General features: G+C 31.0%; 1 protein-coding gene across 1 annotated transcript; it reads right to left on the bottom strand.

Annotated features, from left to right (window-relative positions):
- Positions 1-7,078: 7,078 nt before the first annotated feature.
- On the bottom strand, positions 7,079-18,076 carry LOC139488398 (uncharacterized). The gene is made up of 10 exons (XM_071273952.1): positions 17,993-18,076; positions 15,570-15,602; positions 12,280-12,324; positions 11,844-11,926; positions 10,690-10,761; positions 10,147-10,267; positions 9,665-9,756; positions 9,216-9,284; positions 8,543-8,687; positions 7,079-7,189 (listed from the first exon to the last, which is right to left on the bottom strand). Exons 2-10 carry the CDS (start codon positions 15,595-15,597, stop codon positions 7,155-7,157), a joined length of 690 nt encoding a protein of 229 aa, XP_071130053.1. The 5' UTR covers positions 15,598-15,602; positions 17,993-18,076; the 3' UTR covers positions 7,079-7,154.
- Positions 18,077-18,763: the final 687 nt, after the last annotated feature.

Raw genomic sequence — 18,763 nt, forward strand, 5'->3', positions numbered from 1 at the left:
TCCTGATCATATATCGGTGGCAGGTTTTTCATTGATGGAGGACTAATGGTCAATCGAACATCATAAGGAAACAATCCTGTAAAGGAGTGACGAGAGACACCAAAGTCGAACTCATAGATCAAAAATAAACTGACAAGTACATGGCTAAAAATGAAAAAAAGACAAATGTAACATATGTAACATATGAACATTGTTTGCATTACCGTCTTAAAGAAACAGGGAAAGGAAAGTTTTCGCATCAGATTCTTGCATAAAGAGCCCGATACTTTATGTAAATGTAATTCATCAAAATGTCACTTTATTCAAATAAGTTTTCACAAATCAGAAATGAGTCCATTCAACTTACTACATTGCAGACTTTTGTCATCTTCTGTCATTCTTTATACCTCAATGGGACATTTTAAGTGGACAGAAAACACTTATATAACCGCATCCACCTTTGACAAATAGAGAAAAAACCAGACATAACATATGAAATCATATTTAAAAAGAAAGAGTTATATATTAGGAACTATGACAGGACGAAACTACAATTACGGATCAGCATGGTTAACTTTGTTTGATAGTGTTTGAATTTTTTCAGTTTATGATGCATGATATCCGACCATATCCGCTTTTTGAATTTACCTTGGAGCTCAATATTTTTTGTTTTATTTTTTGACATTGATTTTCAGTTGATCAGTCATTTGGAAACACCTCAGTAAATATTTCCTTGTATTCCAACACGCTCATATCAGGACATCCTGATCAGGTAAAATATAATTATTGACCAAGCAAGTCGGTATATGCCATTTATTCTGCACTGGTTGGATAGACCTGCTTGACACGAGCAAAGTAGGAGTTCGGGTGAATGGGTCATCACGACCGTACAGATTAGACTATATGTACCGATTTGATTGGTCGATAACTGTTTCAACACTTGACGCTATCAACTTTCCTAAACCTGAAATATTCGAACGATATTTGATCTATGGATCCGGTGAAATTTTTCTTGCAGGGTAAAGAAATGGGAACATATTCATTAAACAAGTTAAAGGTTGGTAACTTTTTAAATAATGATTATGACCCTTTTGTTGATTCAATGCTAAACATATGGAAATTTTACAGAAAAACAAATCTTCAGCCTTTCCTATTGTTTTCATATGTGGCCCATCCGTGCTTGATAAATAGTGAACTTTTGTCTGTTGTGCTAGCAATGATTTTCTTTTAAACAAGTTTATATATTTAGATATGAGTTAAAACAAATATGAATATAAACAATTCAAGTAAAACTTATAGGTGCGCTCGACTATTTTGACTAAGCACGAGCTTTTTTTAAATTCAAAAGTTTGTTTAGGACTTTTTGTAAACAATAAATGCTAGCGTATAATTGAAAAACAAGTGAATAATCTATGATGAAAAAAAATCTCATTTTTAAAGTCTGTGCAATTTTCTACAAAAATCTTGGTTTTAATTGCCACAAAATCCAATTTATCTACTAAATGCAATCAAACACGAAGTTTCCCCTTGGTATATATACAAAATCACCCATCTCTTTTATTCATCATCTTTGCTGTTTTAATACTATTGCAGTTTGGAAATTTTGTAATTCACGTGGCTACAGAAGGGGTCATGAATCTGAAGACTGTTTGGATATTCTGGTTAACTTCTTAATTGTTACAGCATTTGGGCAATTGTGATAAATGGCAATTCTTTGTTAAATTTGTTAAAAATTTTGATATTAAATTTGTGACGATCAAATCAAAAGTGGTTTCCTTTAATTCAATTTGATTAAAGAAGAATATACTACAACATAGGCTTTGAGCAAGCTTTAAAAACAATATTCATGACATAAACGATTAGAGCTTGCCATATTTTTTAGACATCAGCCTATCTTTGAACACTATATGCGTCACCGTAGATGTGCTTTAGTGATTTTTTGTCAATTGTCGTTTGATTTCTGTTTTATTGCGTTTAACCCATATCTCATTCAGGTTTTGTTCCGTTTGATATACTTTTGAATCGACGTTCGACAAATTATAAAAGAAAGGTTTATTTAGTATAGATTAATTGCTTTTCTGTCCTCACTGATATGTTCAACGGAAGATGGATATAATACATTTGTACTAAGTTTCAAATTGTACAGTGAACAAACCAACAAAAAAGTTCCGCTTTTCAATATGTAACCCTCTCCAATTTTACCTCAATAATTTGTCATCTTTATTCATTTTGAACACATATCTCAACTTAGTTTTATTAATCTCCAACTACTAACACATTTTTCTGTTTCGGTTCATACTTGTATGACTTTGAAACATTTATTTATGATTCAGATTTTATATATAATATCACAAAGTTTTTAAAGTTTTTTTTATGTGTTTGAGCTTTTGATTTTGTCATTTGATAAGGGACTTTCCTTTTTGAACTTTCTTCGGAGTTCAGTATTTTTGAAATATTACTTTTTACACCAGTCTTCGAAAATCTCATTAGTGACGCTCGAATCAAAAATATAAAAAAATAAAAACAAGATAGCAAGAGGAGTATAATATGTAATAATAGATATGTATGCTTTTTACGGTGCTAAGTAATGTATTTAATGTATATAATGTAGTCCAAATATAAAATGCAGAGCTGTTTTACAACTGGTTTTTGGTTTTTGGAGACCTCGGCAAAACGAAATAAACTCATTTCTGCCGTGTACTGCTTTTTGACGTTTCCCGTGTATACGCCTTTCAAAAACATCCAAAATACCTTGCGTGATAGCTTTTACTCTTAAGAATGTAAAATACGTATAAAACTTTTATATATTGAGCATTACGAATGGTGTTCCATATCGCCATTTTCAATCTACGGGCGCCATATCTTTCCATAATATTTGACGTTAAATTTAGATTTTTTGTTTGGCCAAAATTGACGACTTTCTCTTATTTCGATTTTTCTTGATTTTTTTTTGTACGTTATATTTCTCACGAATTCCGCAAAAAAACATTTCTGTTGCAATTAGTTTGTTATATAACCATAGAATAACTGGACTTTTAAGGATATAAATTATGGTCGCTACTGGGATATCTATGCGTAACCTAAGTCTTCAATACCATTATAGTTCATATGGAGTTTTTGTGGATGCTTATTTCTCAATCTTTACATATTTTTGGGAGATGTTTGTATGTACGTTATTCTTTTATCATCATGGTTTTGTCTGTCCGATCTATGATATTGATGTGACTATCAATTTTGTCTTGTGTGACAAAAAAATAAAGGAAAACAAAGACAAAAAACAAAATAAACACGAAAGAAAAAACATGAAAACCAACACATTAAGATTATAAAATATTTGACTTGGAGCACCACAGACAGCAAACTATAATTCACAACTTAACTTTTGTAATTATGTTTATTTGTTCCCATCTGGATTATGAAATAGTTTCCGCTGGACGTAAATCAATTACAAATCAATCAATCATTCAAAAGAAAATGCCAACTGTTACTCTCAAAGTACCTTAATTTTGTAAATCGATTTTCTTAAGACGTCGATCATTCATCTTCGTTGTACAAACTTATACATATTTTGTGGACAGGTATATAGTGGCGAAATTTTGTGTGCAAGTTAAAGTGCCTGTTTGAAACCATACCTCATGCGTATGCTGCATGGAGGCGAAGTAATAAATCCATAAGATCAGAACATCTATATCTTGTGACTTTATTATTATCCTACCCTTGATGCCTTTAACACCGAACTCTTTGTCTACATGTCATTGAATAGCATGTAAAATCATGCGGGTATCTACTTCATTGGGCGTACAAAATAATTTTTAAAACCTGAAAAATCCTTTTTAGCAGATTTTTGGAAGTGCTAGCTAGATAAATGACTTCCTCATGTATCATAGTAACTGTTGATCTACCATGATGCTGAACAATCGATTCGCCAAGAAATCTGATTAAGGCCTGCTAGTTCTCACTTACTCAAAGAAACTTTTTCCAGTCAGGAATTTAACGACCTTCTATATATGACCTGGAAAACAGACGAACAAGAACTTGATTCAGCTTTCAAATAACTGCAGTTGTGGCTGCTAGTGTAAGATTTATAGCAAACATGGTGGTACAATATTTTATAATCATCAGTACGAAGATTGTCTAGGATTGGAGCATCATGCAATATACTGAAATATACATGATCTTTCCGTGCTCCCAAAGCCTCTATAAAGCTTTTGTTTGTTCTAATTCCTCGCATGTTCATAAGCCATTCAGTAAAAGAACCCTGACATAACACACTTATCCCGTTGTATTTTATTCCTACTTTGTTTAGGGCTTGATGGGAATAGTTTAACAGGACTGGGAATGTGTGCCACATTCCGGGTCTGAAACGTGACCGAAGGATTTGATTTGTATATTACAATTATAACAAAACTACCAATTCAAAAAAACAATTATAGTAATAAAAACCAAAAACAAAAATATTTCCTAAAACAAAACAACGATCGTCAAACTAACTAGAGTATTCAAAACATACAAATCGACCATACAACAAGCAAAAAAGAGAAATAAAGTCAGTGACAATTGTCCTAGTTAATGACCTGATAGTGTAAGTTACAAAACGATTAACGGCATGGGAAAAGGCGTGTTTGAATCATTGCAGAATTATCACTAAATTTGTGTTTTAAATTGCTATTTTCTTCTCACCGATTAACATTACACGACAGATATTTAGCACACAAATGAACCATGTCTTATTAATGTAATCAGAGTAAAAAATCCCGTGAAAATAACACGCAATAAATTTTCTTTCATTCAAAATGTGGTAAATTTTAGCTAAAAAAATAGTCTTACTAAAATTATGAAATACTTATACATAAATTATATAATTTTTTTCAGCTTTCGTTATATGATAAATTTAATTTTTAAGCTAAATGATAAGTATCATTTGAACAAATAACACAGAAAGCAATAATTTTATTTTTCGTGTTGTCGATAACCTGTATGAGGAGGTTTTTTTTTGAAAAACGTGACCACGGTAACTTACGACGACATTCATGATTGGAAAATATAATGATTTTCCAATAGTTTGCATATAAATATAGCCGTGTGTTATCCGTTAACTTAAACTCGTTAACTAGACGTCTTTTTCGATACTGGGCACCCTACTAATATATAACCTGCACAAAGCAGGATTTCAAATTATTTGCTGTGCCTATGCACCGATTAAGGTATCTAAATTTCATAATCACAGATTTTAATAAGATATTATAAAATTACAATTGTAAAACCACACTAAGACCTGCATGGTCCTACACTGAAATCTTCACGGAAATCATGTGAGTATTTCGATTATTCTTGAATAAATAACAACTCTTTTGTCGAGGAAAAAAGCGCTAGTCATAGCATTTTAAAATAGTCCCTATTGACATCACGAATACCCAATTACAATGGCGCTATTTCCTAGCACATAGCGTTATCGACCAACCAAATTATCGCATTTCTTATTACATATTCATCTCAAACTCTGTTTACATGTAATATCATATCGATTTAAGAAGGAAATAGAAATCTGGCCAAACCTCTCGGAGAATGGGTAATATTTATGACAAAAATGTCTACGCGCATTTGACGAAATCTAGATAGAAACGTTATTTGTTTGCTGTTTGTTTGCAATTGATATATCTGTATTTGCATTTAATATCCAGAGAGAAGCTTAAAATATGAATTTATAACATACAAATAACTTTTGTTGGTCGGCTAATTTAATAGCACACAAATAAATAAATTTAGAAAGATGACCTTATATTAAAAGTTGTTTTCTTGTTAAAGGATATTATGATATTTCAGATATGTAAACAAATCTTTCAATCAGTGTTATAAAGAATGTGTGGTAATGATGAATGTATGTTTCTAATGTATTTCTTCAAATTCTGTTATTACATGTGCACATTCTGATTTATTTTCTTCAAAATATGCAACCAGAAATTCGACCAAAGAACATGTTAAGTTTAATGACATACAGTAGAAATTCAAACTTCTTATTAAGAAAAAAAGGCAATAGTAGTATACCGGTGTTCAAAACTCATTAATCGATTGAGAAAAAACAAATCTGGGTTACAAACTAAAACCGAGGGACGGGCACCAACTATAAGAGGAAACGAACCAACGAACAACAGGAACACTGAAGTGCAACAAAAACAAATGCCAACATTCTTAGAACCGAAATATCTGATAACAACTGCCAGATTTCTGACTTTGTACTTGAAATTTTAAGACAAAATGGTGGGTTGAACCTGGTTTAATAGCTAACCAAACCTCCCGCCTTATGACAATGTTAAAACAAAATATCGCTAAAATGACAACATACGTGCAGAAACGCACAAGAGTCAGAGTTAGTACATGTATAAAAAAAAGAAGATGTGGTATGATTGCCAATGAGACAACTATCCACAAAAGACCAAAACGACACAGACATTAACAACTATAGGTCACCGTGCGGCCTTCAACAATGAGCAAAGCCCATACCGCATAGTCAGCTATAATAGGCCCCGATAAGACAATGTAAAACAATTCAAACGAGAAAACTAACGGCCTTATTTATTTAAAAAAATGAACGAAAAACAAATATGTAACACATAAACAAAAGACAACCACTGAATTACAGGCTCCTGACTTGGGACAGGCACATACATAAATAATGTGGCGGGGTAGTTGGTTCTTTGTTATTATTATGACTTAATTGACAGTTGTTCTATATTTTGTACACAGATGATTAAGGACTCATTCCACTTTTTTAATTCAAAGTTCTATATTTTCAGTAATGGCTATGCTTGTCATCGGTGACGGAGAAGGTGGCACCACATAGCAAGAAGCACGTCCTAGATTTTACAGCATCTTTAATCACGTAAGATCTATTATTTAGGGGATTATTTGCAGGGTATTCAATTGACATTCCTCAGTCTAAAATTTTGTCAATCATTATAGTTTACCTTAAATGTGTATCTTCTTTTGATCATAGTGGTGTACGGCCATTTTGTGTTATTTCATTGCTTCCATAGTTCACCCTTTTTATTTTGAAAACTGTGGTTCCAAATGATTAAGATATTTCTATAAGATGTAAGAATGAAGTTCTAAATACTTTTATTATACAATGTTAAAGTGGAGTACATAGTTGGGTAAGCAATCCTTTCTTGTGTTTCTTATCCACAAATGGTTGAGTTATGGCATGTCTGAGCTATAAAAGAAAACACATGAAATGTGATTAAAATAAATAACTTTCAAAAAAGATTTCAACTTAATATGAAATATTTTTTTTCATAAACACGAGTTGAAACTATTGGAATCATAGCATACATGTGCAACCAATAGACTATGTATATCAAATCTTTAGAAACATTTTTTTCCAATTAGTTAGTGCTTCTGTAATTAACTATTTAACGTGATATTTATATTTTTTTCGAATTGTATTCGAAATATAATATAATTTAGTATAATATACATGGTAAAGTTGAACTAGTTGAAGGAAAAGGAGGTACTAGTAGTGGCTATTTTAATAAGACATTTTTTAATTCAATTTTTCAAACAATGTTTTCTAATTTTGGCTTTCGAAAATTATCATTCAGAACAATGTTATCGTCGAGCGAAGGGAATCTACAGTTGCCATTTTTTACAGGACGCCTTACAATCTATGATTTTTTTCATTTTACAATTTTTCATTTCATCATTCGACTATTTTCACCTACAGTTACCAATCATGTTTGGCTTCACAAAAATTAGAAGGTCAATTATAGAATATTTTATACCCCCTCAATAATCATTGGTTTATCTGCATTTGCCAAGTTGACGCGATATAATAATATGAAATTTTCAAAACAACTATTGACCTTGTATGCGTTTGTTGATCCGGTCTGTTATAGCTTGATATCGTAAAAAGAGGAATACACTATCTGACAAAAACAGCACGCACATCTTTTCATATTTTTTTAAGGATACCAAAGAAATAAAGGCTTCAAATAAAGGCAGCAGTTGTATACCGCTGTTCAAAAGTCATAAATCGATTGAGACAAAACAAGTCCGGGTTACAAACTAAAACCGAAGGAAAACACGAAACAACAGGACAGTGAAGTGTAACAAAAACCAAACGACAATGTAATATACATAGAAACGAACTAAGGGTGGTGCCTATTAAACATTAAAACCCACTGCAATTGTCTGCACCTATCCTAAGTCAGGAACCTGATTTTCAGTGGTTGCTGTTTGTTGGTGTGGTTCATAAATGTTTCTGGTTTCTGTTTTTTATATAGTTATACAAGTATAATTGTGTTCCATTCGTTTGATGTGTTTGAGCCATTAATTTTGCAATTTTGTTAAGAGACTTCCCGTTAAAAAATTTCCCTGGAGTTTGGTATTTTAGTTATTTCACTTTATTATATTGTGTATGATAACTTTAAACCTTGCTCTAGATTTTGGGTCTTACCAAACTTATCCCTTTACTGCTTCTCCTGTGGTTATTATATTTTGGTCAGCCCTTTTGTTTTTGCTTTATATAGTGCAAAGTTGTTTTTCCTTTTATTGACTAGTAACTTACTTTTAATAACTTCAGAGCATTGATCTTTGTTGCAACTTAAAGTATCACAACAGGCAGAGCATAGAACAAGATCTCCGTGATCGGCTCTTCTACCTGCAGCTGTATTATGGGTAGCTTTATATTCTTTCAAAAGTAAATCACATTCCTGAAAAATTATAAATAAAATATAAATTAAATAATGAAATCATTATGTATATGCATGCCAGCACTACAATGAATATATATGATTTGAGACAAGTAATTTTTATCGAATATTTCATAAAAATAGCGGTACTAATGGCTAAAGTACGTTTTGTCTGCTTTCAATTGGTTGCTGATGGCATTCGAATATTGAATTTCGAATTCAGTATCTTACTTTTAAAATCAGAAACAATATTTTGGATTTCTTATCTCAAACATACATTGTATATATTCTAGGTATGATATTTGAAAAACAGAAAAACATACATATATGATTTTTTGCCGGACATGTTTTTTACTGAAATAAGACAATAATAAGAGACGACACGGTCGTAAACTCTAAATCTTCTTATTTTGTGAGGAGTTTACCTTTTTTCTTGAGTAATTTGCTAGATAACTGTTAATGATACGGTGTGATACATTTCTCAACGTTTTAAAAATCAAATTCCAGCTTGTTCATTGTTGTTGTCAAACTTAATAAACAAACACTTACGGTTTTTTTCTCACATCCAAGTTCATACTTTAAGACACCACCAGAAAAGATAGTATTGACCTTGCAAACCTACAAAAATACATTTATCAGGAAATTAATTTCAAAAATATAAACATAAAATTGAAAATAATGTGCATATGATAAAACTATTTTTACCACTATTTTTCCAACTATTTTTATAATCCTTTCGAAATATAACTGTATACTGTACAGTCTTTTGTATATTAATTCTATGTCTTAATTGTAGTTTATGTTTAAAATTTTGAAATATTGAACTGACTAAATTTTTATTTTAAATTTGTTATTTTGTAATTCTTAAGGGGAATTAAGAGGAATCAATAGAACTCCTTTGAAAAAATTAAGTAGGAATGATTCAATCGTTTCTTTGAACAAATTAAAGCACATTTTGTTTATGTACGTATTTGATGGAATACATAAATATAGCCTACCTCAGTTGGTTGGCACTGTTGGTCAACAGAGCAATCTTTTGGATCACTGACTTTGTCACACACTCCACAGGTTGATCCTGCTCGTTGGGGATCTATAAATATTGCATAACAATGCATGATGTTTAAAATATAAATGTTGTTGTTTTAGAGTGTACCGTTGAAAAATTTTAATCGACCATTATTGAAAGGTCATAAACTACGAACTAAAATTAAGATTTTTTTCTTTCAAAAATTATTTTCATACAGGTAAAACGATAGGGAGGTCCAGCTAGTTTCAAATCGAGGATTAGTTGCTATCTTTAGCGTACATTCGTCTCTAATGATTAGTTGCCTCGTCGACAATCAATGCACATTTCGATTTCATAAAACTTGTTCACAAGTCTGTGTTCCTAATCTAGTCTAACTAAATTCAACTACTAGTATACATGATATGTACAAATAATTATTTTTTTGTTTGCTGGTATTTTTAAAAATATATTTACTCTGGTTGCAAAGGTAACCGTTGCATGGGATTAGTGTTGTGTTGTTTACTGGATCATCACAGCACTGAGCACAAGCTACTGAATCTCTCTTTCCAACTGCACTGGCAATCAAAGCGCACACCTATTACAAATAAGAAAAAATCAATCAAATTGCAAAAAAGTTCAATTAGATATTTGTTTTGCAATGGCCAAATGACATAGTCTCCTCATAGATTAAATTGTAGTGTTTGCTTTATATATATTTTCCAGATTGATATATGTTCAGGAGTTACCAACTTGGAATAAAAATATGACAACTGATTGCGTTTGATACAGGAAATATAAGGCAAGTATTTCATTTACAATGCAAGATATACCAGAGCTTAGTGTATTTCTTTATCATATCAATAATAGATGCATAATCCTATTTGAAAGCAGTGAGCCGCCTATATTACGAGTGAAGCGTTTGAAGTCTTTATTCTACGATAGCCGTCATAAAGATTATAATTATTGTCATAGATTTCGAGTGCTGAACTGTTTGACTATCAATAGGATAGCACCTACCTGTTTAGATCTGCATCCAGCTGAAAATACAGATGTTAGATCAGGAAGAATAGTCTTGTCAAGGAAACATTGCTGAAAAATTGCATTTAGTATTACTTCGTGCTGTTACTTATAAGACGTAATTAAATTATGTATATAGAATGTAGCGAGCCTGGTCTTCAATATTTTAATAACTCAAATAATTATGTTTGAATGTTTGTAAAAAAAACCAGCCTAATAAAATCAAATATGTATACATATTTTGTCATGCCAGGGACCTTAACAGCTGACTATGCGATATAAGTTTCACTCATTATTGAAGGATGTATGAAAATAGCAGCAGTATAGTCATTCTCGTGTTCAAAATTATTTCAATTGTAAAATAAAACAAACAAAAAACTTGTCATAGAGTAGATAATTGACTTTTGACTATACTTATAAGACGTAATTAAATTATGTATATAGAATGTAGCGAGCCTGGTCTTCAATATTTTAATAACTCAAATAATTATGTTTGAATGTTTGTAAAAAAAAACAGCCTAATAAAATCAAATATGTATACATATTTTGTCATGCCAGGGACCTTAACAGCTGACTATGCGATATAAGTTTCACTCATTATTGAAGGATGTATGAAAATAGCAGCAGTATAGTCATTCTCGTGTTCAAAATTATTTCAATTGTAAAATAAAACAAACAAAAAACTTGTCATAGAGTAGATAATTGACTTTTGATCGGTACAGAAATGCGTATATTGTGTTCAGTGATAAAACCAAGAGGATTTAAAAAATCGTATGCAAACTAATATGTCATATTGCGTAAGTAAAAAGATATGAATGCACTGCTATAAATTGTTCATTGTCTTTGGCTTAACATGTACAAAAATTATAAAAGTATATCTAGGAAGACTAGTGATATTATGGAATAAAACAAAAAGGAATGCAAATAATCATTAAAACATTATACTATAATTGAACCATAAAAAACATTCAATAAAACCGAAGAATCATACACATTTCAATATAAAGTTCTAATTGTATTGTATGATTTTAATTCTTTTTCAACAGTTTTTCTCTAAATGCTTTTTTTCTAAAAATCTTGGTGTCAATGTTAAGATGGTACAAATGAAGTATATGTTTTTGTATTGTCTGAAATTACCAAAACCAATCAATTACCTCGTCCACGTCTTTACATGCAGCATTTTGTGTTAGACAGTCGGTGATATTAACAGCTCTATCGCAAAACAAGCATGATAATCCTGAATAATAAACATATAATAAAAGTTATTTTAGGTACCAGGCTTATAATGTCATACACGTTTCGTCTACATAAGCCTCATCAGTGATGCTAAGATAATAAGACTTTTATAATGTGATACTTCTTATGTTTAGCTGTATATGTGTATTATTTGTTTTGTCGTTTCTGAAGTAATTAGCCAAAGCTTCAAGTGTCCAAGTTATGTAATACGTCTTTATCATAACAGTAGCCATCACAGTGGCTAGAACAAAACATTACAATATATATATATATATATATCACATTATTTTTTTCTTTCAGAAATATGAATCTGTAAGATGCACTACAGTTAGAATAACATTAAAGGTAACTCACCATTAACACTTGTAAGATAGAATAAACCAACAATGGCTACTAACCCTGTAATGTAGAATATTGGATGTTATGTTCATGCGTAAGAATGTCATTATGAATAACGTTAAAGCACATTTAAGAGCATCAGCTACATTTTTGATTCCAAGGTTAGTTTTTGATGAGATATTGAAAACTAGTAACTTCAGCTATGTAATTTAAATAAATACCTTAATGAGATACATTTACAGATAAATTTGGTCGAAATTTTAGACATTCACTGATAATTACGGTTGCTTGGAATTTTCTATACTTTAAGACAATGTGTATGTTTGAAAAAGCATCTATGATATCATCTCTTTGTCAATGTGCAATTTTTGAAAATTCTTCTTTGCAAATTATTATTTTTTCACATTTTCATAATTTTAGACAGAGAATGACAATTTTTGGCTGTGTATTATCTCATTTTAAACAAAATCATCTGTGATCTGTTCATAAAAATTGGCCTTAATAAGTTTCATACACAATAATTCCAAATGTATTTTTTTTTCAAAAAAGGGGTCGGGTCCATGGACTCGTTTTCAAGTAAAATCAGTCTAAATGATAAATATCTTCGAAAATTTATCTTTTCCCGACATGTCCCAGTTTGACATCGTAAGAATAACATTGTACGTTTGTAACGTCATTACACCCCCACCCCCTTTTTTGTAACTGCATCGTATGTCCTTTAAAACTAACATATTATATAATCATTGAAATATTGTATGAATTGACAGTTACAAAGTAACCATGTGGAGCAGGATCTGCTTACCCTTCCGGAGCACCTGAGATCACCCCTAGTTTTTGGTGGGGTTCGTGTTGTTTATTCTTTAGTTTTCTATGTTGTGTCGTGTGTACTATTGTTTTTCTGTTTGTCTTTTTTATTTTTAGCCATGGCGTTGTCAGTTTGTTTTAGATTTATGAGTTTGACTGTCCCTTTGGTATCTTTCGTCCCTCTTTCCTTTACAAAGTAAATTATGATTTAATGAGTTTTCAATAAATTCTGTGATAATTTATTGGATTAAATTTAGTGAACGTTGTATAGTTTAAAATTCATCTACAAGCAACAACAATGATCAAAATTCAGTTATTTCGTAGTTTATTTCTTTTAGACAATAAATGAAAATTGAAAAAACGAAGAGAACAAGTATCGAAATTTGATAACCTACAATGTAACTCCAAAACCAAATGATATTTTTTGCAATAATGATAATATTAATCATAATGGATTTCTGCAGTGATAACAAATTCTACTCTGTTTTAATTTAATGTCACATTCAACAATCTTAAATGATTGTTTAACCTTTAAACTTTTAGATACAAAAACAAATGTTTTGATTCTTTTACTAGATGATTCGGTTGGTAGAGTAATCATGATAATGCAAAGACAGTTGTATAAACGAAATGATGAATGTATGAGGATAATACATTTTTCTTCTCCCGCACGGGGTTATAGGCGGAACTCATTGCACGGGGTTATAGGCGGAACTCATTGAGAACTTATTTAATTTTTAAACAAGTTAATCAAATAAAACCTATTGTAAATTGTTGTTGGCTTTAAGTGATAGTTTTGAATTTGCTTTATTTAGTTGTCATATGGCAACTTTTAGACTGAAAAAATAGAGGTTTGAAAATTTTCGACAAAGAGAGACGTGCAGTGTCGACTGTTTCTGTGTTGGTTATGACGAAAATCGAGTTATTTAACGTTTTCCTGTTTAAAAAAATATTGAACAACAGGGTGTCAGAAAATGGCATTTTTTTGGCGAATGGGGATATTTTCAGATTAAGGGTCAAAACAAGCAATTGTATTCTGAAAAAAGATCCGAAAAGTTTGATATGTCATAACTGATATCATACTTCTATATATTTCAAAATGCATGCCTATCCTTGGGTGTACAATTTATACATGTTGTTTTAGGTTCTAGCGTCTATCAGAAATCAGTACAGATTAGATTGACTCAAGTATAAGGAAATATATCCTTGGTTTGGTATATTAGTATGTAAACGGTGAAAAAAGTAAGTTTTAAATTGATAACATCAAAGAATAAGTCGGTTTGGTATATTAGTATGTAAACGGTGAAAAAAGTAAGTTTTAAATTGATAACATCATAGAATAAGTCATATATGATTACCTTTAGGTGGTACTTTTTTTAACATATAATAATCAATTAATAAAATAAATACTTGTATGCATCAAGTAAAATAACAAAAAAATAAACTCAGGGGAAATTTAAAACGAAAAGTCCCTAATCAAATTGCAAAGTCAAATGCTAAAACACAATAAACAAAGTGAAAGCAACTGTTATATTCCTGACTTGGTAAAGACATTTATGTAGAAATTGGATAAATTGATTTTAAAGTAGCAATAGATCTAACATTTATGACAGTCGCTTAAGATTCCATGATATTAACAACGACGATTTATGACATTTGTTTTACTGGCAATGAAATACTTAATTGTTAATGTTTTATCCTTTATCTGATATAAAACGTTCAGCTTAGTCATTATGTTATGTTTTGTTTATAACATTGCAATGAAATAGTTTTTTTTATTTCAAATATATGATATGTATTGTTATTTTATTCATTTGTATATTATTGTTTAATTTCAATTTGATTTATTTTTTCTATTTACATATAGGCTACAATCCATTACAGTGAAAAGAACACCCTGGTCATAGTTGTTGGATTTGTTTCGATGGTAATTTCCGGACAATTAGTGATCAATCCTAAGATTAAGAGTATCCTAAAATGTCAACCGATATATTTAAAAACATATCTTCACACAGTGTTGCTGGACACATCCTTTCTGTAATTCTGGAAATTGGAGTATATGCTCTATTCTTTTTTTCATAAAAAGTGCACCTTATAAAACGTATCCCAGAGATGATATAGTCAAAACATAAACAAATGTGAACTCTTGAAAGGGATTATAAAAATAGCACTTTATGAATCGTGTGAGCTTGAATACAAGAGCTTAGATCCAAGAACGCCTGTGACACATTTGTTTCGTGATAACCGAAAGTATCAACGGGATATTTAAGATCAGTACATTAATAATAAATCATGTCAGAACCCTAAAACTGACTATTCAGCTTCTGATACCACTAAGAAGTAACAGTATAACTAGTCATTTGAGATATTCAATTCAACATCTGCAGTATTCACAAATTAATCTTATAGTTACGTTTACTTTCATCATTAGCACGAGCATCATCATAAATTACATATGGCATTTTATTTTATGGAAAATGGTGATGACGTGTAAAACTTACCAGTAACTAATGCGTGTCGTCCGGCCATGTTAACTGTAAAAAAAGAAGTTCTGCATAACTCATTTTTGAATTTGTATCCTCACTCACAAATACCTCCCACAAAGTAAAAACCATCTTAAATATATTGTCATTCTTGCATTTCAAGTTGCTCTCAGATTCAATACACAATAATAAGTGTAGTCATATATACACTTTAGTAAAAAGAAATAAAAGGTTAAACACTTCTTGTGTTAAAATACTTAAATTGTTAATATGCAACTAATTGAAATACAGGGAAATAAATAAATAAATTGGATATTGTAAAACAGAGAATGGAAATGAGACAAAAATCCGACCAAAGAGCAGATAATCGCCGAAGGCCACCAATGGGTCTTCAATGAAGCACTTGGCCCCTAAATGAAATTGTGTACTACTTCACTGAAAATGTTCGTATTTCTTACATGAAATATAAAATTTACTCACGCTAATCAAGTTAAAAAAAAGTTTAAAAAAAAAGATGAAATTAATTTGTGGACACTTTATTGTAAATTGTTAAGCTGATCCTAGTATCGAAGATGATTTTTATTCACATCCAGTAGGTCGATACCATTGATAAAGGTGTTTCGGATAGTCATACATATAAATTAATTGTTAAAACACTTTGAATTTACTAAACCTAACACTGGTTTACCCTAGGAAAAGAATACCTGAGCTACATTTAACAAAACATTTCGAAATGATGTAGTCTCAATGCCCTTTACTTTGAACCTACTTGGCCTTTTTTTATTTTGGAAAGAAGAGTCTTTTGTTTTAATCCTGGTACAGATTTAGATTGAGTTTATTTTATTTATCTAAACAAACGTATGGTAATATAAAGAACAATAAGAGGAAGAACATTTCAGCTAGAAATGAAAAGAACGAATAAAGATACATTTCATCTTTTACCAAATCCAGTTATAAACGAATTAGCAAACCCTTGAATCGTTAAATATAACAGAGAACAAATGCGTAAAGTTATATGTATTACTAACCTTCAGGTTGAATGGTGAATTGTGAACTTCTTATCAGACTTTGTCTTATATTAGCCTTATCTTACTCCAGTTGCGTCATGTATCCGTCTAAATTTGTTTTAAAAGGAGGAAACTTGACACAGAAACACGTTCCAATATACGTTTATCAAAAGTTACATGTAGATGTTTCTGTGTTTCAGTTTAAATTTCAACACGAATAGGGTTTACATTTATATTGTGTAGTTTTGTTCAGCAGTCCAAACAATCGCCCAAATGGATATCTCCTACAAAAATTGTCCTTTAAAAATCACTCTCAGGTTGGCAAACTGCACAATATGACAAAAAGTCGAGTCATATATAATATTGTTTTAAGCATATAGTCTAAAAGCAGTGAGAGACAATTTCCAAAGAGATTTATGTATTTAGATTCCAAGTATTTCTTTACAAATTATAAATGCAACTGGTGCTATAGTCATTTAGAAAGATGTTCTGACAAAATACATAAACTTTACTCAGTACACATCGGCATGTGCAACGAAAAGACAAAAAAAAAGTAAGAGAGGTTATTAATTGGAAACATTCGTAAAACTCTCATTATCTTCTGTTTTGTTTTAACTGAATGTATCAAAAACACTCAGAGAATACAGCTTTTCCCTTTAAACATAAAAGTAAGAAATATAACACAAGAAATCACATGTAAAAGGCTAGTTAATTATTACAAATAATGATAGAACGAGGTTATATATTTGTACAGACTCCCCATTTGATATTCGCGTTTTTATTTCGGTAGCTTTGTATTTCTATATCCAAACGGATCAGCTTCGTATCCGCTGACATGCATTTTCCAACGGTACTTTCAATTACCAGATAAACATTTACTTGTATTCTGTTGCTCTGATTTAAGAATATCCTGATAGCAAAAACGGTAACACGAGTATGGTATTTCAGGGTAGAACGTATAGCATTGCCTCTACCCGGATATCTACGCATACCCTTCAGGACCACTGAAATTTGTGGGTTTTTTTTAGGTGCTAATTTCGCAATGTTTGTTAATTTTTCTTTTGACTATCATGATCTTGTCTATCCTACCTACTTATGATGAGGTAAATGTGTCTTCTTGATTGTGTCTTCTGTGACAAATGAAGCAAACCTTCGGTAATTTTTTTCAGAAAAACGTCATATAAAGTTACCATAGGATTATAAGATTTTTAAAATTAGAATAAGTTGCGACATAAAGTTTGATACGAACAATAAAACTAGTTAGTAGTGGCAAAAATATTATACCGGTGTTCATAAGTCATTAATCAATTGAGAGAAAACAAATCTGAGTTACAAACTAAAACCGAGGGAACCACATCAACTATAAGGAGAAAGTTACCAAACAACAGAACACTGAAGTGTGTAATATATCTACAAAAAGAAATGAATACGTACTTCCAAGCTGAATCAATCTTTTGATCTTGATATGAATGAATAAATTGAAGTGAGCACTGCTACTGCCTTTATATGTACTATTGCTTATCGATGATTGTTAAATTCGTCAGCAATATGAAAAATAAACAATCAAAATATGTAGGGCTGAGGTTGAAGGGCATAAGGTTATTAAGTACATACATCAATTGACCTGTGAAATATGTTAGTAAACAGTGAGGGTTGATTGCTGTATGGAAGTATACTCTCCTTTGACTTCTCCCGACAATCAGTAAGACGCTTTTGAAGTAAGGCGTACGTTTCCATGTGCGTTATGTATAACTATGCAGCCATTCTAGGTCAGATTGAGAACTTCAAATCCAATAGTTTGTGTAGGTAATGCGCTCACGTTAAGACTTCCTCTCTGATGCGTCCGTAAGTGGCCTATTGTAAGACACAACCTGCAAATATTTAACATACGCTACTGTTTTGCACACATACAAAAACAAAACAAAAACATAAGCAACACAAAGCAACAACAAAAAACGAAGACAGACAAAGAGTTTACACAGAAAAACAAAAAAGATAATAAAAACATTCATATTGTAAAATATAACACTTCGAGCACTGCAGACAGGAACTAAAGCTCAATTACAAAAGAGTACTAAATATTTTGAATTCAGAAAAAAAAATGTCTTTCTGTTAAAAATGATAATCGTACAATACCGCAAAATTTCTAAACGATAAAGTGAAAAAATAAGAACTACTATTCCAAAAGAGGGGCGAAAGATACCA

This window comes from Mytilus edulis, chromosome 9 (genome assembly GCF_963676685.1).
Source record: "Mytilus edulis chromosome 9, xbMytEdul2.2, whole genome shotgun sequence".
NCBI classification, from domain to species: Eukaryota; Metazoa; Mollusca; class Bivalvia; order Mytilida; family Mytilidae; genus Mytilus; species Mytilus edulis.